This window comes from Gigantopelta aegis, chromosome 10 (genome assembly GCF_016097555.1).
Source record: "Gigantopelta aegis isolate Gae_Host chromosome 10, Gae_host_genome, whole genome shotgun sequence".
Classification (NCBI taxonomy): Eukaryota; Metazoa; Mollusca; class Gastropoda; order Neomphalida; family Peltospiridae; genus Gigantopelta; species Gigantopelta aegis.
Genome location: NC_054708.1, coordinates 27510387 through 27535950, shown reverse-complemented (window position 1 = coordinate 27535950; position 25564 = coordinate 27510387). Strand labels below are relative to the sequence as shown.

Sequence of the window (25564 nt, the reverse complement as noted above, 5' to 3'; positions counted from 1 at the left end):
GCTAATCGGAAAGAGTAGCCCATGTAGTGGCGAAAGTGGGTTTCCTTTCAAAATCTGTGTGGTCCTTAACCATATGTCTGACGCCATATAACCGTAAATAAAATGTGTTGAGTGCGTCGTTAAATAAAACATTTCTTTCTTTCTTTCTTTCTTGTTATTCTTCCCCTCCTTCTCCTTCTTTTTCTTCTCTTCTTCTTCTTCTCTTTTTCTTCTTCTTCGTCTTCTTTTTCTTCTAATCATCACCCATCTTGTTCGTGTTTTCCGCTTTTCCTTCTTTTTCTTCATCATCTTTTTTTAATCATCCTCCTTTGGGGTTTTTCTAGTTTTTTCTTCTAATCCTCCTTATCTTTCTTCTTTTTCTTCTTTATTTTCTTCGAATCCTCACACCCTTCTTCCAATCATCTTCCTTCTTCCTATTCATTTCCTTCTGCATCTAACTCTCCTCTTTCTTCTTCATCATCTTCTTTCTCTTTTTTACCGGCCTCGGTGGCGTCGTGGCAGGCCATCGGTCTACAGGCTGGTAGGTACTGGGTTCGGATCCCAGTCGAGGCATGGGATTTTTAATCTAGATACCGACTCCAAACCCTGAGTGAGTGCTCCGCAAGGCTCAATGGGTAGGTGTAAACCACTTGCACCGACCAGTGATCCATAACTGGTTCAACAAAGGCCATGGTTTGTGCTATCCTGCCTGTGGGAAGCGCAAATAAAAGATCCCTTGTTGCCAATCGGAAGAGTAGCAAATGTAGTGGCGACAGCGGGTTTCCTCTCAAAATCTGTGTTGTCCTTAACCATATGTCTGACGCCATATAACCGTAAATAAAATGTGTTGAGTGCGTCGTTAAATAAAACACTTCTTTCTTTCTTCTTTCTCTTCTTCTGCCCCCTCCCCCCCCCCCCCCCCCCCTTCCTCCCCTTCCCTGCCTTCCTCTAATCTCCTTTCTTCTTCTTCTCTTCTTTTTTTTTCTTCTCCTACTTCTTCTGGGCCTTCTTTCGTATTTAACCTTGCTAGAATCACAGAAGTGTTCACATATCGTCTCTGAATGGATGGTGTGTGACAGACTAGAGCAGCGAAAGTGTCTTCAATCTGATATCCTGACTTCATAAAGAATCTTTGTGACGAACTATATCACCAGTACAGATCTGTCTCTATATTCTGTAAGCTTAAACCACGTTCCGTGTGTGTAGAGACACAAAGGAAACACAACCTTGCTCTGTGTTTAACACGAAAATAAGACACCACTGCACACAACAGATCCTACAATACTCGCTGTATGAACTGTGCATGCCTTATCTTTGCTCAACAGTGTTATTCAAATAGGTAGCGCGTTTCACTCTTTCATAATTAAAGTATAGTTAACAAAGATACTGAATAAAGATATACAAGCACCCCGTTGAGGGAGATTCAGTTTTCCTTCTTTTTTTTTCTTTTTCTTTTCAAACAGAATTTGTAGTGTAGACACGAATTTTAATCAACAGTTGACTAACCAAGAGGAATATGCCAGACCAGGGGTCTTGGGTTCGTTTCAAGTTACTGTAACCCTCAGATTGCTTACCGGTCAGTAGTAAGAACATTTCTGTTTTTCACAGGCCTTAAACACGGACGGAACATCGTGTATATGATTGTGTTTGTTCGCAGAGTTCTCTTTATTAAAGACGCGTAAATAGAGTGCGTTGTGTTTATGGAACATGGATGACTGATCTTATTAGTGTTAAAAGTATTATCCGATGAAGTCTATTCATAAGTCAAAAACCTTTACAGGTTAATAATAGAAATATTTGAACAAGATATTTGGTTTTTGGCTTACGTCGATCTTTTAGTTCTGTGATGTTCAACCGCATTTTCGGATCTGTTATGATGGAGTTTATTTGTAAACTGTTTACCTAACAACCGCTGAACATTTCGAGAGCAGTGACCGGCGTGTGTTGGGTTCAAGAAATACCCAAAACAAGTGTGATATTACGAACTTTTTTGGGTTTTTTAAATGACGAATACGTAGAGACCTGAAACACAAAATACACGAGTTTGAGGACACGATGAAAAGATGCAACATGCTAATTAGAGCACACTGTTATGAAACACGACTGACCTACAGGAATATTGTGGTTTACGTTTTTACGGAAACTATTCTGTCTAGAAGATAATATAAGTCTACAACTGTCAATACCATGTGCTGGATTTTCTAGACATTATGTATTTGTTGTGCTGTGTCTGTTTTCTGAGGGACGTTCACAAGCATTAGTCTCAACAAAATAGCATGGCGAAAACATCAAGACGGGTGACGTTTGATGATAATGGTGTCAAGCTTCCAAGCATCTTTCTAAACAATAGGTAATCCTAAAAGGCTTTTTATTTTAGTTTTGAATGTTTAAATTTAATTAAATGTCTGTATCTTTTGTTCTGAATTAAGTATAGTGTATTTTGAGATGCACGCCTGCTTATACGTAACAATTTACTTTACTGGCATCGGGGGCACAGTTGTTAATTATAAGCCATTGGCCTTACGGCTGGTAGGTACTGGGTTCGCACGCCGGCACCGGCTCCCTCCTGGCTTAATAGGGAGGTTACGACTAATACACTGAATTATTTCATTAACAACTAATAATAAAACTAACTGTCCTGGACAGATAGCCAAGATACAAGGGGGACATTTAACAAAACACCACGGGGCCAATTTCATGTCTGGGTTATAGGTGGGCTTTGGAAACGTATGGGTTAAACCTAGGTATAAACCCTGGGTCATGTTTACTGTACATTTCACATGTCTGGTTTTCAATAACCCTAGTTTAACACTGGGTTACAATTGTATTGCTTTTTTAAACCTGCCTTTGAGGTGGTTTTTTGCTGGGTTTGCTCAAAGTAACTTTTCTTCATGGATAATTTCAGAAGCAAAATCGTGTTTTACGTCAGTATCGCAAAGCCATGAAATGTTAACGTATTTTTAGAGACCATTTTAACCCTCTACAGTAGCAGATAAAGAGTGGTGTGATAGGGGATCGCCCCTCTTTTTTTTTTTTAGACAATATGCCCTTTTTCCTTTTCTTTTTTTTCTTCTTTTTTTTACCACGACTGTATAATTAGATCCACCCCTTCACACATCAATTATTCACCATGTTCGTGGCAAACGAACAACAAAGCGCCTGAGATATATAGAGTTATTATCCAATTTATGTACTAAGTGAAATAATGTTTAGTTGTCACGAGCTTCACGTGTTTGTTTCGTCTTAATAAAGGTAAACAAAAGTGAGACAGGCCTACAGGTTTAAACATTTGACAAAACGTTTTCTTGGTGCCCTCAGGCGTACGGGTCCCATTTTAATTTTGTTTGGGGGTGGGGTGGAGGTGGGGCGCAGGCTCGTTTTTGCCCGAATTAAAGTGAAATGCCCGATTCTGGGTAACAACGTTTATTGATATTATTACCAACAGCTGTGTAGGGTTCTGTACGCATTTTACATGGATTATAACTAATATAGTGTTAGTAAAATGATGGAAATACATGGTGAAACGTCTTTAGGCCTGGTCATTTTGCCCAAACATCTCCATCATGTTTGCCCGAATACGAAGGTTTTCCCCAGACTGTGGTCGTAGGAGGTAGCTGATCCCCCATCTGGTACGCGGCGGCTAATAAATACTGTTAACAAGTTTCAACTACAAAGTGATGACAAGTAAGCTATCCCTCGCTTATGTCCCTTTTCAGATCTGCGGGTAACCCATACAAAAAGCATTGTTTTTCAAGCACAGGTAAAACACACGCATGTGAAATGCACCACAGGTGTAGGTCTTGGTCACGTTTTTCTGCGTTTTACGTAAACCAGTGTTAAACCTAGGTTTTCATATAGCCCGATGTTACGAAACCCAGACATATGAAATCGGCCCCGTAAGTTTACGTCTGTGACTAGCAGTTATACCGGACTTACGTTTACACGTGCTTGGCATCTATTTCATACAGAAACGTACATCATTACAGAACATGGGACATTTTAAGGACAAAAGAAATTGAAACGTGTATTTCAAACTATATTAGCTTTACTATTAGTAGTAATACAAATTGTGGTTTAGTCGTAAATTTACGTTTACGTGCAAAACTAGGCTTACAATGTTTTATGAAATTGGGCCCAGATCCTGAGGTACGTACGCAGGACAGAGTGCTTGAACCTTAATTGAATATAAACATGGATAGGGTAGGAAACTCGTTTAACGTGCTCATATACCACGAAGGTTTTGACCACGCCGATCCTGGGCTTAACCTTTGACTTCGCCAGTGTCTAAGTCCGGGACATAAACATGGAAGTAAACTGAAATGAAATGAAAAAAGTAAATAATTGAAATGAAATGTACTTTATCGTAGACGTATTGTAAAGGGACATTCCTGAGTTTGCTGCACTGAAAGCTGTTTCCGACTATAAAAATATTTCTACGATTAAACTTACATATTAAATATATTTTCTTGTTTAGAATATCAGTGTCTGTATATTCAATGTGTTTCTGGTCGTCTTAATATTTGTAAGAAGCCCAAACTGGAATTTGTCTTCAAATAATTTCGTACGTACCAAAAAATATATTTTAGGAAATAAAGTTAAACAAATATTAGAACGATCAGAAACACGTTTAATATACAGCCACTAATATTTTATGCAGAAAAATATATTTGATATGTAATTACAATCGTTAAAAAGTCTCTGTTAATGGATAACATCTTTAAAAATGCAGCAAACTCAGGAATGTCCCTTTAATACATCTCTGTAAGGTATAATGCGTCATAATGCGAAACATTTCCGTTTTTAACCTATTTTACCAGTTCTTTCGGTATACCTTTATGTTCTAACAACAACTACAACAACAGCAAAACAATAACCACAACAACAACAATAACAAAACAACCATAAAACATTCCGAACCTAAGTCCTATCATAGCTACTGGCAATACGGGACATAGCTACTGGCAATACGGGACATAGCTACTGGCAATACGGGACATAGCTACTGGCAAAGTCAGAAGCTGCACCGTTATCGACATTCCTGGACCGTCACTGGAAACAGCCATGGTAAAACTGTTCTAATTCCGCTCTGTAATGAATGCACATGCCTGTCCAGTTGTAACTTTAATGATCCTGCAAAAAAACAAGAAACAATAAAATTGCTAAAAATACGGCGACTTGGATAAGACATCGTGAACCACATTATACTTGTATTCTTCTCCGAAGAGGGCGGGATGTAGCCCAGTGGTAAAGTCCATGTTCGATCGGGGATCGATTCCGGGCGGTGGGCCCATTCGGCTATGTGTCATTCCAGCCAGTGCAGCACAACTGGCATATCAAAGGCCGTGATATGTACCACCCTGTCTATGGGATGATGCATATAAAAGATCCCTTGCTGCTAATTGAAAAAAGTAGCCCATGAAGTGGCGACAGCGGGTTTCCTCTGTCAGTATCCGTGTGGTCCTTAACCATATGTCCGACGCCATATAACAGTAAATAATATGTGTTGAGTGCGTCGTTAAATGAAACATTTCCTTCTCCGAAATCACTGAAACCAATCTTCAGTCGCGGTCTGTAAAATTTTTATGAAATCTGAGATGCGAAGGGTCGCAGGATCGATACGCATCAAAAGATGTTTGCAGTCCCAATAGAATATCACAACGGGTATATAAAAAACAGTGATGCCTCCGCAGATCTTTGCGACAATGTGTAGTTTTAATTCCATGCGATAAAAACCGTACGTCATGTTAGGCATCGTGTGCTCTGGCCTGTTAATAAATGAGATTTTTGATGCATAAGACTGACACTGCTCCGATCAAATACGGCCAGAGCACACGGTGCAGTTGCCTTTTTTTCATCTTCTTTTTTCTTTTTTGTGGATTTTTTTCTTTCTTTTTTCTTTCTTTTTTCTTTTCTTTTTGGTTTTTCGTCTTTTTTTTTTTTTTTTTTTTTCTTTTTTTTTTGGTTCTTTTATTTTTTGTCGCAGGCAACGCCTGGAATGGGCGAGTCTGAACAATCGTTGGATAGGAACACTGACCGAGTTTCTTCCCTTCTCTCTTGCCCGTAGGACAATCCATATACAGGATCCTTTCTGGTTACTGGAAGGTGCCACGTGTAAAGCGGTCTAATATTTTCATGAGTCTTGATATTTTGAAAAACAACCCACGCATGATATCCTTTGGTTGTAGTCCAGTTTGTTTGTTGTTTCTTTTTGGTATGTTATAAATTAAAAAAAAAAAAAAAACCCACCAGCTAAAAGGTTATAAATAATTTAGTGAAGAAAACAAGAATATATATTTGATCAAAAGCGAGGGGATAAGTACAATGTTATTTTATTTCAATGTATAGACAGGTACCCTTTTATCATACTAATTTCGGATCGGATTACCATTTTTTTTTTTTTTTTTTTTTTAAATTACCTTTGGTGCTCATGCACTATTACTATTATAATTACAGCATACAAAGACAGCCATTATAAGAAATAATACTTTTTCATGTTTGGAAGCTTGGTAAATGTGGACTGTAGGCGTTTTCATTACATCACAGCCCTCGCATTATAATATCTATTTAACACTTCACAGACCAACTATTACCTAAAAGACATGGATCGTCACAATATACGACAACGTGGTCTGTCGTTAAGGGCGTAGAAACACGTATGGGGTCTATAGCAACACGTCAACAGACAACAAATCATCTTAACATTCATACTGCGATAAATAAATAAAGTAAATAAATAAAATGATAAAAAAAAAAAAAACGTGAACAAAAGAGAGAAAGGCAATATACCCCGCGTATTGTCAGATATTGTCGTCTGCTACAAAGCGCCACAATGGCGGAGACCTTGGTCACGGGCGGTATCAGTGAATATGACCACTCGAGGAGTAGCGCGTCCTTTCATTCCCCTCCTGATATTGCGCGATAATATTCTCGAGTTTGGTTGGGAAGAGCAATTATTAAGCAGATAGGAATTCATGTTTATTGTTATTATGAGTGTTTCACTAACTATTGAATAAGGCAAAGGCACGCTCCTGATCGTCAGTTCTGGTATCTGATTAGAAACGGGCGACAACGAAACACTTCTACTGCATTGCTTTAAGATACTTGTGATCTGAAATGGCATGATATGGAACCGTTTCAACGAAATTAAGGATATGATATGGGCACAGAACATTCTTAGGTATGCATTTTCAAATGTATGTCGTGATATGGACGAGTTTTGGAAATAAAATAAAATAAAACAAACAAACAAACAAACAAACAAATAAATACATAAATAAATAAAATAAACAAATAAACAAATAAATAAAATCAACCAGTCAATCGATCGTCATATAGATCAGTCGTCGATCCAACCAACGATTTATCTATCAACCATCCAATCAGTCAACCAACCAAATCAACCAACTAACCAACCAAAAAAAAATCAACTAACCCACCGATCGATGCTTGTTACTGCATTCGAACATTATTTTGTAGGATTTTGTTGTTGTTGTTGTTGGTTTAGTTTCTAACAGCGATTGAAATTTATGAGCACGCGTCCGCCTTTCCACCCACCAAAAGTCTAATATTTTTCTTTTAATTATGTTTGCACCAATACGAAATAAACTTTAGATTTGTTTCTTTTAAAATCAAGTTTTCAATGTTATTTGTATTGATTCAGTTCTTGGTTTTGAAAGATTCTATTAATCACACTACACGACGGCCGTCAAATGCCGACTGAAAACAAAACTTCAGACGCAGATTTCTGATATAATTATAAGCGTAATTATTAATTTTGGCATCTTCAAGTCTCAATCGAATGAAATGATCAATTCAAATCAATCTAATTTATTTTGAGTACTTGATATTTTAACACAACTTTGTGTCGTGCCTTAAGTAATGGATTGAAGAAATATATTTTGGACATCACTGAGTGCTAAGTGTGTGGTGGATTCAAACAACTTAAATGAACTTTTGAGACACTCAGGCTGTATTCCACGGTATCTGAGGTGCAATATTCAAAATAAACCATACTCATTACGTTACGTTACGTTACGTTACGTTACGTTACGTTACGTTACGTTACGTTACATTACATTACATTCCACACTACAAGGGAAAGGAAAGAAAATTATTTATTTAACGACGCACTCAACACATTTTATTTACGGTAATATGGAAGGAATTTTTTTTATTTAACGACGCACCTAACACATTTTATTTACGGTTATATGGCGTCAGACATATGGCTAAGGACCACACAAATATTGAGAGAGGAAACTCGCTGTCGCCACTTCATGGGCTACTCTTTTCGATTAGCAGCAAGGGATTTTTATATGCACCATCCCACAGATAGGATAGTACATACCACGGCCTTTGTTACACCAGTTGTGGAGCACTGGCTGGAACGACAAATAGCCCAATGGGCCCACCGACGGAAATCGATCATAGATCGATCGCCCATCAGGCGAGCGCTGTACCACTGAGCTACGTGCCTCCCCACACTACAAAGGAGCAACATAAACACTTTTTTTTAAATTACAGACTGTTACATAAAAATGGCATTTTCATTCTAACACAAAATGGTAAATTGTGATACTCTGTCTAGATTATTACAGAAAAAAATCTCCTGCTAAAACATATGATGTACCAGAAATATGTTTTCGTGTATTTCACAAGAACAGAACAACACCTACCATGACGTTTGATATACTACTCACTGAGCACTTGTTGAACTACAAAAAAAAAGCAACAAGCAACATTTAAAAAAAAAAAAGATGCCCTTCAGGGGAGGCGCTGTGGAAATAATTCCGGATAAAGTAATAGGCGGGGAGATTTAACAGTTGATGGTTGAACATTTCATTTCAAGTTATTTTCGTGCTTATATCCAATTAAGGTTCACGCACGCTGTCCTGGGCACACACCTCAGCTATCTGGGCTGTCTGTCAAGGACAGTGGATTAGTTGTTAAGTGTTAGTGGTTTTAGAGAAGAGGGTGTAGTGGTCTTACACCTACCCACTGAGTTGTTAAAACTCACTCTGGGTGGGAGCCGGTGACAGGCTGCGAACCCTGTACCTACCAGCCGTATGTCCGATGGCTTCACCACGACACCAGTGAGGGCGGTGATGGTTGTATAAATCCACAACATTACGTAATCCTAATAAAATATTTGGAAATGGACTAACCGTTAGACGAGTCAACGAACGGTTTAATAACTTTACAGCTGAGAACTCGTTAAAGGGTGTAAATGTGTTTTCCTTTTTCCTGATACCAACAACACGCTTGATTTAAGCAGAAAGGGATATTTGTTTTTATGACAGGCAAGGACACTGAGTTAACCGTTGATTTAACAGCACAAACAGCGAATCGTTTTGGGTTGATGTCATTTAATACAAACCAATGGACCATGATGGTCCGTTGTCAAGCTAAACTAGTGTGGCTCTAAAGCGAGTCATTGTGAACCCAGGGTGTACACCGAGGATTTTAGTAGAGGCTCTCTCGTTTCATGAAAAATAAATTCACAAAAATAAACAATTATGGCGGACATTTTTAGACTCGATGCGGACCAGTATGTTCCGTTCATGCTCGGAACAGACAGGTATGTAACAATTAAAATCTTGCCCAGTGGCGTAGCTAGGTGGTGAATGAGGTGTGTAGGCGCCCCTTCGTGGAACTAATTGTTGATAAATTATACCGTATTTGACCCCGTATTTGACCTTAAATTTGCCAACTGAAGGTCCAGGGTTGTTTTGTTTGTTTTGTTTCATTTTGGATTTTTTTTAGTTTTTCATTTTTTTTTGGTTTTGTTTGTTTGTTTGTTGTTGTTGGGGGCTTTGTTTGGGGTTTTGTTTAAGGGGTTGCATTGTATATTATGAACTTTCCTGATAGCGCCACAACTAACACACACACACACACACACATACACACACAACACACACACACACACACACACACACACACACCCACCAAAGAAACAAAAAACGAAGAAAAAAACCGGAAAAAAAACCGAAGAAAAACCCTCAGTACTTATTTGATATTTCTGAAGGAAGGCATTGTGTTTAATTAAATAAATGGGGTTTTTATCATTTATTTTACTAGTAATTCAATATAATGTACATGAAAATATGTTATAAGAAAGGTTCAACCGAATCCGACATTTCTTAAAGGTAGGGTCAACTCAAACAAGAGCCTTATGTGTTGGAAAGATGCATACCCGGACCACCAACACATACTGACACTTTAACAAATGAAAAACGCGTAATTTTAGAGTTAATAAAAAAAACCATGATTATTCCTGCTAACTGGGGGCAGCCATTTTGTTTCGTTTTTGTGACGACCGGTGGTATAGCTTGGGGTGAAGTGACGTCAGCTCCGTCAAATTCTTCCATGCACAGTGTAAACAAACGCTCTAATTTACAAGGCGCTTCGCTTTCAAAAACCTGACTTGTGAAACAACATAAATGACTTGATAGTATAATAAACTATTTAACTAAATATATACTCTTCAAAAGAAGAAACGCAAAACCACATTGTCGTAACATTTGGAGAATTGATTTAATTATTGAATGGTGAGTCCGATAATTACCAAATGTTGCAGGATTGTTCACAATTCACTCTAGTCCATTGTGAGTAAGTGATAGGACACACCACCAAGGTCAAGGTCATCTGGAGTCAATACCGGGTGTGGCCTCCGCGTGTGTTGACAACTGCCTGGCACCGCCTGCCCATTGAAGCAACCAGAGTACGGATGACGTCCCGGGGGATGGTGGCCCACTCGGCCTGCAAGGCTGCTGCCAGCTCGGGCAGGGTCTGGGGCTGTGGTTGTCGCTGTCGGAGGCGTCGGTCCAACTCGTCCCATAGATGCTCAATTGGGTTCAAATCCGGTGATATTCATGGCCAAGGAAGGACATTAATGTTGTTGTTCTGTAGGAAAAGCCGTTGTGAGACGTGCTGTGTGAGGCCTGGCGTTGTCATGTTGGAACACTGCGTTGGCGTTGGCCATAACTGGAACGATGTGTGGCCGGAGGATCTGGTCAATGTAGCCCTGTGCATTCAGGTTGCCCTGCACGTGGACCAGGTCAGTTCTGCCAGTGTGTGAGATGGCTGCCCACACCATGACACTACCCCCGCCGAATCTGTCCACTTCCTGCACGCAGTTTGCCGCATAACGTTCACCACGACGCCTATACACGCGACATCTTCCATCATGACGTCGGAGCAGAAATCGGGACTCGTCACTGAACCACACCTGTCTCCATCGCAGTTGAGGCCATTGTCGATGAATCTGGCACCACTGCAGTCGGAGTCGACGGTGTTGTGGTGTTAAGATGACACCTCGAACTGGACGTCTGGCACGAATTCCTACCTCACGTAGGCGGTTCCGTACGGTCTGGTCGGATATCCTGCGCAAACCTGGTATTGCTGCGGCTGTGGAGGTGGCAGTAGTCAATCGTTCCCGAAGGTGGCGTACCCGGATGTAGCGGTCCTGCCCGGGGGTAGTGACCCGTGGTCGACCGGATCTAGGGAGGTCACGTGTTGATCCATGTTGCTGGTAACGGTCCCACAGTTGGAGATGGTGCTTGGGGACACATGGAATGCCCTGGCAACGGCCGTTAATTCGCCTGCGTCTAGTCGGCCGATGGCATTGTTTCTCTGCGGTTCACTGAGACGTGGCATGTCCTGGATTGTCAACTGTCGGCCAGATACAGAGGCCAGGCAGGCGAACACCCTGCACTTTTATACTGTCGGTGTACATGTTGCACGTGCAGACAACGCACGTGCAGTGGTGACATGGTTTGCACGTGGCTGCGTTTTTGCGAATATTCACATTTTGGAACTTTATTGTACAGTAGCTGCGTTTTATCGAATGTAACCGTGGGAATGTGTTTGGGACATGCAATGACCTTATATTCACAAAGCATGAACCGGTAGGAAACATAACCCATTTGTACCCTTTTGCGTTTCTTTTTTTGAAGAGTATATTTCAATTTGCATCAATAGAACGAAATGGAGTTAAAGTATTTTTCTTTTTTACAAAACCAAAGAAAAAATGCATATTATTAGGCCCATTGGTAGGGTATGTTCGAGCAAAAACGACCACTCACGATACCCAAGTGATACGTTTCTTTTCTTTGGGACGACGTAATTGGTCAGTTTTGTGATTTTAGATGGGAAAGTCTACTTAATCAAGGGTTTTACAGAATTACTTACAGTAACAAAGCAGGACGGCAGATAATGCCCATTGCGATTTGAGGGTTATTCGTGCGGTTACCACACAATACCCTGTGATCTTAATAAAAGAGGCACGTCTTTTTAGTGTGTCTAGACACAGGGTCTGTGGACCGTTTAAATATACACCTGCCAATCAGAAACCACAGGTACAGGCCACGGAAAGAAAAGACCAATTAACCAAGAAAACACTCCGATTATTATTTCAGTACGTGGATTAATTTATGTACAAAACATAATACAGTTATTTCAACACTTTGACAATGGTGGTTTATTTTGTATTGAAAAATAATATATAATTGTTGCTGGTTTGCTGGGATGACTATTATTACAGAACATTGCGATGCATTCGCAAAAATCAGGTGTTTTGTTTCTTCAGTTCGAAGACTAATTCCTGACGTGACACGTTAGGTATTACGTAACCACCAGCTCGCCAGAGGGCGTATTCACTGGGATGGTACAAAATGGCTGCGCCCGTTACATATAATAGCCGTTACATTTAACCGTTTTATTAATTAACTAAACGATTATACTTGTTGATATTAAGCAATAATGTGCATTATATATCGTTGAATATGCATACCAGGCTGATTTTTTTGCAGATGCATCGCAATGTTCTGTAATAATATCCATCCCAGTAAGCCGGCAACATAATACAGTTATTGTGAATACAAACAATGGTGGCTTATTTTGTATTAAAAAATAATATATACTTGTTTTGTACATAAATTAACCCACGTACTGAAATAATAATCGGAGTGTGTTCTTGGTTAATTTTTTTTTTCTTTCCGTGGTCTGTACCTGTGGTTCCTGATTGGCAGGTGTATATTTAGACGGTCCCCAGACACTTGTGTCTAGACACACTAAAAAGACGTGCCTCTTTTATTAAGATCACAAAGTATTGTCTGTTGGTCGCGTGGACGCCCCTCAATTCGTAATGGACATTATCACTTTATTACTGTAAGTAATTCTGTAAAACCCTTGATTAAGTAGACTTTCCCATCTAAAATCACAAAACTGACCAATTACGTAGTCCCAAAGAAAAGAAAATTATCACTTGGGTAGCGTGAGTGGTCGTTTTTGCTCGAACGTATCCTACCAATAGGCCTAATAATAAGCATTTTTTCTTTGGATTTTTTTTAAAGAGAAAAATACTATAACTCCATTTCGTTCTGTTGATGCAAATTGAAATATATTTAGTTAAATAGTTTATTATACTATCAAGTCATTGTCGTAAATTAGAGCGTTTGTTTACATTGTGCTTAAGAGGGGTTGGGCGGAGCTGACGTCACTTCGCCCCAAGCTATACCACCGGATGTCACAAAAACGAAACAAAATGGCTGCCCCCAGTTAGAAGGAATAATCATGGGTTTTTTTATTAATTCTAAAATTACGCGTTTTTCATTTGTTAAAGTGTCAGTATGTTTGGGTGATTCGGGTATGCATCGTTCCAACACATAAGGCTCTTATTTGAGTTTACCCTCCCTTTAATACATTTCTGGTTCTGTCTCAAAAGATCAAAAGAAGCAGCGTCAATGTCACAATTCTTAAATCAACAGATGTTTTTAGACTGGTGGGTACTGAAGCCACATTCAGTATCGGTTCCAAATCCAACTCATTTACAAAATACACAATTTTGTGGGAAGGCGTAATGTCATTATACTGATCATTTTGTTCGCGCGTCGCTCGCGTAAATTTAATTTTGCTTAACCTATTTTTCGTTCTCGCACTGAATTATTAGTCCGGGTGCCGAGGGGTCATACCCTGCACCGAGAGTTAGTTTTTTCTTTGGTGATTTTGGTAGACTGGTTGATGGTCTTCAATTTCCAGGTGGATGACCGCTTGTCACCCTTGAAGAATTCTCTGGATTAAACCTTTTGTGTTGGAAGCGCAAAATCACAAATTGCCATAAAAATGGGGGTAAGGAACACAAAAGTTCCTCTAGAGCCGTTGTTATACAAGATAATAGATCATGTGACCCCTCAAAATGTGGGTCTTGTGGAGCTCTTTACAATTATAGGTGTTATATGCCTTGCCCAAAATCTCAAATACTTTTATAAACACCCTTACGTAGGCCAAGAACAAACCTAAATTGTCTCTTTTACACCTGAATCTGTTTGATTAGATACCCTGCTATTATTTTAACCCACCTATGTTCAAACATATTGCATAATGGCCGCCTGTAGGAAACGAAACACAACCTATGTCAAAAAGTGCTAAAATAGCCGGTTTTGACAGGAAAAGGGAAAATGCCCACAATAATGCAGCCAATCAATCTAGAATAACCAATGATTCATTAAAATGTAACTGCGTTCATCCTCTTTTGGATGGCCATGGCTTAAGATGTGTACCTATCTATGTGTAGGGGTCACTTAGGGTAAAAGAGTCACATGATTCTGGGCCCTTTTTAATTATGAGTGTTTTGATAGAAAATAGTCAGTATTACATGTATTGAATATATTGTGCTTTATTTAATGTAGTATCCTCAAAAGCCTCACCCCTGCGCGTGCTGTAACCTCGCCGTGGTGCAGGGGTGTAACATTCTCTTTGAGACTGGCCAATACAGCACACATTGAGTAAAAGTCCGTATCTATCTGTGATATTTGTGTTTTTGCACGGTTCTTTACACTGTGTTTTTGTTTAACTGTTAAATTTTTATTATTGATGTTGATCATCACTTTAGATTTGCATTTACCATAGTTGGACACCCAATAGCCGATGTATTTTTCGTGCCGGGATGTCGTTAAACATCCATTCATTCATTCAAAAGCCTCATTACACTCCAAGGATGTTAAACTGTTAAACATTTTGGTATTTTTAGACATATAGTCTTAGAAAGGAAACCCGCTACATTTTTCCATTGGTAACAAGGGATCTTTTATATGCACCGTCCCACAGAGAGGATACATGTAGATCATACCACGTTGTGATACACTGACTGGAACGAGGAATAACCCAATGGGCCCACCGACGGGGATCGATCTCAAACCGACCGCGCATCAAGCGAGCGCTTTACCATCGGGCTACGACCCGCCCCCAATATATTGAAAATAAAGATGGTGGAAGATTTGTTTGTAGTATGAAGACAGTTGACTGTAAAGGTAGCATGGTTTGATTTTGAGATAAACACACAGCAGACAGTAGTAGTCAGGATGGACGTAGTAAATGGGTTCTTACTACGTCCGGATCTTGTTACAAACCAAAAATGTATAACCTACCGTACTCACAAAATACCGATTGAAGTACTTGCATCATTATTTACAAAATAAATCTTCAACTACAACCTTAAAAAATTATTCCCGCCATTTTCAATTTGCTAAATAGAGGGCATCTTCATAAATCAAGGCTAATATTCGTTCCTCGTATTCAGCCTTGATACATGTAGTCAAGATTACTGATATCCACTACTAGCGCCCTCTATTGGAAGACAATTTGTAACACCGATTATGTCCCTTACACGATGACATCGCTGACCAATCACAGCATCGGTAATATGTGACAATCTTGAAAGCAATATCAAAAATGAACCGCCGAATTTTTTTTTTTTAACATATCGTGACAAACACAACACGTTTCCACGGACGCTAACGCTGACATCTTTGTTTACAATAACAAGGGAATCTATAAGGAGCGTTGCGATTCGTTGCAATCAGATCTCATCGCATCCAATGAAATTTAAGCATTTTGTGGCACGATTTCTTGACATGTATCAAGGCTGAATACGAGGAACGAATATTAGCCTTGATTTATGAAGATGAGTAGAGGGAAGCAACTCACCGTGCACGTTAAGAAAAGTACACTAAGCAGACAGTTGGCCATGTATACAAATAGCGAAAACACGAGTTTCAGGCGCGTGTGCAGGGCATTGTGTATGGGGGTCTAGACTGTGGCGAGCGAAGGTCATGTTGGGTCATGTTCCCCCGGAAAATACATTAAAAAGGAAGAGTTTTTTTAAGCATGGAGGTTCGACCCCGCTCCCTTCTGAACAGGCGCCTGAGTTTATAAAACCAACATTGTTTTCCTGTCCCGAGTCAGGCCACCGATCTTATCGGAGGTCAACTCGGGATGGACTTGTTCGAAACCCTAGTGGTATATGTGCACGTTAAACTAGTTACCTATCTATTTATCTATCTGTCTATCTACCTAAATGTTATGAGACGAGGAGGCAAGGTAGCTCAAATTATTGAGGTGTGTTTCCTGGACACACGTCCTTCAACCTTAATTGGACGTAAGCCTTAAAATAAACTGGTATGCCTGAATAAATTAATGAATGAATGAACGAGTGAGTGACAGATAATCGAGACTGACCGTTTTGTAGACCGGTCGGAAGTCATGCGTTTGGGATATTATGTTATTGTGTTTCAGTTAATGGCAATCTTATGTTCTGTTAATAACCAGTCTATATTCGGCTTGTTCGCCAACACATTTATTCATTTGGTTCACTGTAAGTGTCCCACTACGTGGATTATTGGTACGTGAAAAAACATTTAATAAGTGTGAAACAGATTAAGGTGTGAATAAATATTTTTTTAGAAATCCCAGCATTGCTGTTGACATGTGCAGCGAAGTGGTCAATATATTGAAGCGCATGCGTATTGGAATGACGTGTTTGCTCAAGTCACAGGTTCCCCGTAGAGATTGCAATACATTAAAGAAATCGATCCGCATCCATGAATCCATAGATATTCCCCCACCCTGTTTCGACCAGCACCCATTACTTTTGCGTTCAGTGCGCAGTTTCGTTGTGAATGCTTGCCGGTAATTTGACTGCACTTAACGCTACCCAAATGTGATAGGGCTGGAAACAAACACTAAGCTTAGAAAAAAAAGCTTCTCGTATCGCCCACGTCATACCAACGTGGAGATGGTATAGTATATCAGACTGCTCAACTGTCGTAGCACTTTAAATACATCCAGGCAGTGCGTGTATAAAGGTGGAGCATTATACTGTCTATGGGATGGTGCATATTTATAAAATATCCCTTGCTACTAATGGGAAAATGTAGCGTGTTTCCTTTCTTAGACTACATGTCAAAATTACGAAATGTTTGACATCCAATAGCTAATGATTAATAAAACATGCTCTAGTGGTATCGTTAAAAAATAAAGTAGGGCACGTGGCATTTAATTGATCTACGGAGAAAATAGGGTGGTTTTTTAATTTTATATTAACAACATTTGTTTTTGTAAGAAAAGTGAACTTCCATTTTTACTGTACCCTGTAGTGGTTCCAAATTCTAGTGTATACCAAATAAAAGTATATTAGTTTATTGAGAATAGATATTGGTATTTGCACAAATAGTCAATGTCACATATTAAATACAAGCAATGAGAGATATAGCTGTTTTTACTACGTAAATATTTCACGATACACATCCAATTTCGACACGGAACAATCTGATTTGGTACGGCAAAATCTAGATCTGTGTTCAGTTAATCTGAGCGCTCCGACGCGTTATTATGTTATAGGCCTACGAAACGTTCGCTAGCCTGATTTTTGCCTCTTAAAGGAATGCTTTTGAATAGGTATGCCTATTCAACGATATTTAATACCCATTATTGCTTAACATCAACAACTATATTGGTATACTTAATTAATAAAACGGTAAAAATGCGGCGGCTTTTATATATAACACGCGCAACCATTTTGTTCCATCCCACTGAATCCGCCCTCTGGTGAGCAGATAGTTACGTAATATTTAACGCGTCACTTCAAACATTGATCGTATATAACAGAAGAAGCCAACAAAACCACTGGTGTCCTCCCATTTTGCCTACACTCAGTTTGTCTACAACCCAGTTTGCCTACACTCAGTATGAAAAGATGACATCCCCAGTTAAAAGTTTAACATTCCATGTATGGTCCCTATGTATAAAAATAACATTACGCAACAAAAACAACTAAACTATTAAAATGGGATCATTGGACTGATACTAATCACCATAAATAGCATGAAATCACCTTTGCGCAACTAAGCCCCAATTACATTACTTCTGTTAATTATAATTTTAATTGTTTACATCATACAATGTTTTTATGTTGGTTTGAGACACAGAATAATAGGAATTGTCCCACTATTAACTGGGGATGTCACCTTTTCATACTGTAGGCGAACTGAGTGTAGGCATACTGGGTTGTAGGCAAAATGGGTGTAGGCAGAATGAGAGGGAACCAAACCACTACTGAACGCAGACGAATAAACTTGGGATGCGCCATACCGTGAAGTGTTACTATTAATTACCAATCTTTTTTTAAAAATATTTTGTGAGTAGAACACCAAGGACATGCCACACAATATACGGCATATGATTAGCCTTCAAATCTATTTTAAAGAGCTTGGAAGAGATTCCCCGATTGGGCTAAACACTATGTAGCGTGCAGTTATTGTGAAACTGACAGAAAACATACTTTATGGAGACACGGGTGAAGAGATATAATACTTTTGACTATGAAACTAAACTTCTTAATGATAGGCATTCGTGCAAATAGTATCAGCGGGCTCGTCAAAGAGAATTTGAAGAGTGGGGGTATAAATATAGATAATGATTATTTATAAAAATAGATGGTCTCCAGATAATTTGGGTGGGATGGGGTTTGAGAGCAGGAGCATGGAACTTGTGGTTTTGAAGAATATATTGAGACTTGTTACATTGAGCTTTTTCTTTTATTTTAAAGGTATTTCGCCCTCAAAATAATTTCAGCAATATTTCTGTAAAATACTAAAAGTTATTTGCTTGAAATATTATTGTATGCACGTCCATGTTTACGGAAGCTGTAGAAAATTGTTTTTGACGTCTGAACTGACGAGCATTGAACTTAACTTTATTTACACTCAGGCCATAGTCTACGGCATATGAGGACATTTTGACAAACCAATTAATACATTGTGACAAGACAGTGAAAGTACAATAGCATATATAAATACACAATCTAATTAAAATTAGCTCCACTATTACATGTGGATCTAACAGCAGCCCGTTGGAGTTCATGTCCAGTTGACCTTTCATTCGACCAATCAAAACCTTACTTGCAAAATCATGCCAGTGATTTGAAAAGAATTTGAAAACATTCGGGGTTATGCCGAGGGTATACGAAATGATTCGGGTGAATTACGAAGTATGCCGGAAACTAATTTCAATATAACATTTTATATAAATTTCGTTTCAAGACGGAAAAAACCCCATATAATCTGTTTATACTAGTATACAATCCAGAGTTTATTACTGCACTTTTCCCCCTGTTTTTTCAATGTTGAAATAGACCAACAAGTTCGCCTATTGCATAGTCTTGTCCGATATTTTTAGATTTTGTATGCTCCCGAATAACGCTATAAAAGTCGAAGTGTAATTGGTCGATATTTAAATCGTTATTTATAGATGAAATGTCACCTGGACATGGGATCCCACGCAATGCTGTTAGATCTACTGGTGACACCAGTAGAGCTAATTTTAATCAGATTGATAAATACAAGAACACAAAGAAAAGAGTTTGAAAGTATTCATAACCATGTCTGTTACAAAATATAGAAAGTGTTCTTAAGGACACCAGCTTTTTTATAGTTACATAATTTATCAAATGTATGTGTATTTGGTTTTCATTGACAGAAAGCGGGTAAATAGCGATTCTTTCATCCTTAAAAAACGTACATGTAAATATATAATGAAACTCATTTCCGATGTCGTAATTTTTCCATAATGGACATATTCGATTGTTTAGATGTACACCTTTCCATCTGCCTGTTTCAATAGGGAAATTATGCTTTGAAAATTCGAATCATGATAATGGGCACCAGTGTCTCAAATGCAAAAGTGTTTTTCAATAATTTATAATTTGAAGTTTTGGATGAATTATTAACGTGTGAGTATACCATGGTTGTAAGTATTGGTCAGTAAGCCTTGTGGAAATAGATCAAGGAACAAGGAGCAACTAGTAATACCGTTGCACTGTGTGGACCATATATATGTACAGCCAACATCATCTAAAATTGATTTTACAAACATAATCCATTTGTGATTAAAAATATCATTGTTCAAATCTTTTAGAAATAATTAAATGGAAATTCCCGAGTTTGCTGCATTGTAAGATGTTTTCGACTAATAAAATATTTCTACGATTAAGCATACAAATTAAATATATTTCCTTGTGTAGAATATCAGTGTCTGTATATACAATGTGTTTCTGGTCGTCTTAATATTTGTAAGAAGCCCAAACTGGATTTTGTCTTCAAATAATTTCGTACGTACGAAAAAATAGATTTTAGGAAATAAAATGAAACAAATATTAGAACGATCAGAAACACGTTTAATATACAGCCACTAATATTTTATGCAGAAAGATATATTTGAATTGTAATTACAGTCGTCAAAAAGTCTCTGTTAGTCGATAACATCTTAAACATTGCAGCAAACTCAGGAATGTCCCTTTAATAAAAGATAATAGCCTCACCTTTAAGGTATTTCTACATGTAAATTGTGGGAGCGGGAAGAGTTTTAACACTGTGATGCGTTGATCCGAAATGCTACCGAAATCCCTGCCTACCCACATTGCCGAGTTGGGATTGTTTTCTAGTGATTAATCGATACCAGAAAGAAATCATTCTTAATTTTACAGTGATATAAACTGCATAACGTCCAGTTCTCCATATCACATGTACAATGGTGTAAATTTCCTCACAGGTAATAACAGTTTTAAAAACTGGTTACATAGTGTTTCCATTGATGACAAAGTTTTGAAACTCCAAATTTCGCTACCATATAAAAGGACTGGTAAAACCATGCAGTCAAATAATTTTAGCTGACACTGTATGGAAATACTATATTATCTGCCTTGTCTTAGAACAAAGTGCATGGTCATTGTTGCGCAATAGGTCTGGGATGTATTTTTGGTGCTGGGGTGTCGTTAAATATTCATTATGAACTGAAGCGCGTTATAAAACGGCAGTCCTCCTACAGTCGGAGTTGGAACCATATATCGTGGTCAAGATCAGCTCTAGAACAAAACACCTGATAATGAGTCATGGTTGCAAATCTCATAACTTAATCTATTGTATTTTCTTTTGGAATTAGTCTTGTACAGAGATGCGGTACTAAACATGTTAATGGAAGATTGATGATCGCCATGCATGTTGCGGCTTCTGTTACCCACTGTGCTTTAGCAACCCACCCACACATTTTTAAAGGGACTGACTTTCGTTGTTATGGGCAGTGTAAAATATGTTCGGCTGTTAAAACTTTCTGACCGTAAAATTAAACATTACTTGTAACGTGTGTTTTAACTCACCAATTTTGACCATTCCGATGTGTTTCTGGTCGTCCGAATGTTTGGACAAGAACTGTCAAAATTCACTACGGTCCGTGACGTCAAACTTTGGACGTACACAGCAAAATGTGTTGTTTTCTAGTACTGTAAACCTCTTGCAAAGTATGATTTTATTCTGTTGTATAAAAACATGGATATATTTTTGTGTTTTAATCAAGTGGAAAACAGCCACAATTCTCGTTTGATAGTAAAGTGAAATCGGGTGTGATAACGGCGGCTACAAACCTGCTGACAATATCCATGACTGATTCTCTTTATCTGAGCCGCTTTGCGAGAAGAATGACAGGAAATGAATGTTTGTTCAATAACAATTCAGTGGTTGTTAGGCATCTAACAAAACGTTAACAAGGAATTGTGTTCGGATAGTGAAATAAGAAACCTGCAACCTTCAGATTAATAGCACTCGGTCTTTTATATACAAACGAAGCACATACAACGACTATTGATATTTCACAAATGAAACACTGGTTAGAACAGGAAAACCCCAATAAAATAGAGACTAAACCTGAGATCAGTCCCTCTTACAACCGGCCTCGGTGGTGTCGTGGTTAAGCCATCGGACATAAGACTGGTAGGTACAGGGTTCGCAACCCGGTACCGGCTCCCACCCAGTGCGAGTTTTAACGTCTCAGTAAGACTACTACACCTTCTTTTTCTCTCACAAACCACTAACAACTACCAATTAACCCCCTGTCTTGGACAGACAGCCCAGATAGCTGAGGTATGTGCTCAGGACAGTGTGCTTAAACCTTAATTGGATATAAGCACGAAAATAAGTTTTCATTGAAATGAAATGCTCTTACTGGTGGGGCAGGGTCTAGTTGAATCAGTAGAGCATTCGCCTGGGATACTTGATGCGTCAAAGGATCGAATCCCCTTGGTTCGCCCATTCTGTAACGCACATAAATATAAACAAAAACGTGTGGCCATGATGGCTGTGTTTTCTTTCTAAACATTACACCGCACTAATACTATTGGTCGGAAACAAACGAATTTTCTTATTCACACCGCTTTAAGGTGTGATTCCACGTGAACCACATTATCGATTGATTTCTTTGTCACATCTAAACAAAGTGGCCCACAATGCCAAGCGATGCCTCGCGCCTGCTAACAATGATCCGCGTCGCACCCGGTTTATTGGTGGATGTACGCCCAAACGGAATTAATTTTCCTGCAGATAATTGGAATAAACGTATCCAGAGCAAACACCGAGTATCTAAGGAACTGGCGGCGGTTGAATATATACGATAAACTCTTGATTGGAAAGTTGTCAGAGAGCGCACCAAACTGGGAGGTCTGGTCTTGGCGACAGGCTGTATACCCAAATCAATAGATTAAATATCTGTACTTTCTTCCCACATCAAACACAATTATTAGTGGCAGTTCTTGACAATGGATGCCAAGCAGTAGCCTTTGACAAAGGCTTTCGGCAACAATTTCTTTTTTTTTATGAGGGATTCGCTATTGAAACACCTTTAATGAAAGTTTAACACAAAAATGTATTGAATTTAATGAAGTGCAAACATGAGATTAATGAAATTATGTTTTTACTCTCTTTTTTATGGCACATTCCAATTTCTTGGTAGCTGATATAAGTTTGATGGTGTTTCTGTTTCTTTAAGAAGAATATAATCATATTCTTAATCATTTGCAAGGTCTGGCTGTACATTTAAGATCAGTTCCTTACAAGACGATAAAGAAAAACATTCTCTACATATTGATGACTACTTGGCGTCAGTGTGTGCTAGCTTATGGCGCAGTGTGTGATTGCCCATACCAAATACTGTAATGCATCTCATTAACTACAGAAAAATGCTTGTGAGAAGGCTGTATACACAATTGTAACACGTTTGTAGGATTAACCAGACCGCGTGTGTGTATGTTTCCTGACTTCGCAATATTAAAAACAAATACAGATATAAAGTATGTTTGGACCAATATTGTTTAAAAGCACGTCAAACCCTTGGCCTGATCATTGCAATCGTTGGTGTTATGGAGTGATACAGGCACATTAATACATTCCCTGTGATTCTCGGATTATAATGGCATCAGACTCGCTTCCAGCGGTGCCACCTGACAAATCCTCAAAGAAGCGCAGTCCTCGATTCATCATCACAGATGTGGATGAGAGGAAAAGTTCGTGGGCTAGTCATCCCATCAATGCAACCAGGTAAGTGACAGTGGACTGGTGGTTGTGGTTGTCTTCTGAGGTCAATCCAGGCCAGATTGAGACACAGTCGCATTTGACAAACTAAAGACGTTCGGGATAATGTTTAAATATGTATCTGCATTATGATTCGTGCTGCACCTGACAGGCGTTAGAACAGTAATCGGTAATATAGTGCTGTTGGTTCGATTCTTGACAAGTGCAGATTTTGTAAGACAGCTAATTGTAATTCAGGGGCCAATTTCACTAGACATCGTAAGTTTACGTCTGCAACTAGCAGTTATACCGGATGCACGTTTACATTTTTTCGGCATCTATTTCACCCAGAAAATTACATTAGTAAGGAAAATGGAGCATTTTAATGCCAAAAGAAAATGAAATATGTGTACCTAAAACTATATCTGTTGTACTATGATAGTAATAAGAATTGTGTTTTTGTCGTAGATTTACGTTTACGTGCAAAACTTGGCTTACGATGTTTTGTGAAATTGGGCCCTGGGTCGCACCAACATCTTTTAGTCCTATAGACACACATATTTATACTGTCTGCGAGACTAAAAGTTTCAAAGGCCATAATGTTTTCTGGCGTTATATCTTTGATAAAGTTGTATTATATTATTTTTGACTAGGTCTCGTAAACGTCATTGTTGTGTTTGATTAATATACGTTATGAACAAATTCTGGAGAAAAGAACTATAGTCAATCAAGTGATATTCTCGTAGTATCCATAATGATATATTACATTTCGTAATCATGTTTGGTATCACAAAGGCGGAGGAATAACCATATATATAATTATTTAGACTGAAAGGTATTCGAGACAACATGCCAAGACAATCTAGATAAGAATCCGAATTCATTGCTGGCATATTCTTAAAAAAAATTTTTTTTTAATATATATATTATTCACATTTTAAACAGCGTCATGATATTCTTGAACACATGTTTTATGGCGGACATTAAGACTGGAATGTTGATGTATAAACAATAGTACATTTTATCTCTTCAAGGACCACAGTTTTATGTTTCTCTGATGAAATTACATAATAATAGCATAGTTCCCATAAATAGAGAGAGAGAGAGAGAGAGAGAGAGAGAGAGAGAGAGAGAGAGAGAGAGAGAGAGAGAGAGAGAGAGAGAGAGAGAGAGAGAGAGAGAGAGAGAGAGAGAGAGAGAGAGAGAGAGAGAGAGAGAGAGAGAGAGAGAGAGAGAGAGAGGTGGGGGGGAGGGAGAGAGAGAGAGAAAAAATAGATAGAGGGAGAGAGAGCTGGTAAAACACATTCACGGTGGAAGCCGGTAACGAAATGCGAACCAAAACCAAACAATATTTAAGTCTACGCTAAACCTCCGAGGTCTATTAACTGACTGATTGAATAGGCCATTTTACAGCCATTGATTACGCAACGTGTTAAAATGTCGTTAGACATGCGTTCCTTTGTTCATTTATTGCCTTAATGTATTTACATGTACTCATATTACGCACGAAGCACGCACATTAAACACGCCTTAATGGTATATCCAATTTCAAATATGAGTAAATAAATTGCAGCTATATTATCTGTTCTGGTTAGATAATGAATTGTAGTTTAGTATGTCTGTCTGTCTATTTAATCTTTTTTTTAAATTTCTATGCTGTTTTGTCACTTGTTTTTACCTTTCTTTGACATCCAATTTTTGTGCTTGGGTGTTATTAAACATACGTTTATTCATTCATGCATTCATTCATTCATTCATTCATTCATTCATTCATTCATTCATTCCTGTATCTATCTATCTATCTATCTATCTAAATATCTATCTATATTTATTATTTATATCTATCTATCTATAACGGCAAGATCTATATATACTCTTCAAAAAAAGTAAGGGAACCTGAAATATCAATATCAACT

General features: G+C 38.4%; 1 protein-coding gene across 3 annotated transcripts in view; it reads left to right on the top strand.

Moving 5' to 3' along the window:
* Positions 1–1509: 1509 nt before the first annotated feature.
* LOC121384516 (DNA ligase 1-like) overlaps positions 1510–25564 on the top strand; it is a 40147-nt gene continuing 16092 nt past the window's right edge. For 2 of the 3 annotated variants that reach the window (XM_041514933.1, XM_041514931.1), the window contains exon 1: positions 1510–2329. In XM_041514933.1, coding sequence (XP_041370867.1) covers positions 2256–2329 — 74 coding nt within the window. In that variant the 5' untranslated portion in view covers positions 1510–2255. Of the gene's footprint in view, positions 2330–9365; positions 9557–25564 lie in introns of those variants that run through there. The other variant, XM_041514932.1, reaches the window with a different exon arrangement.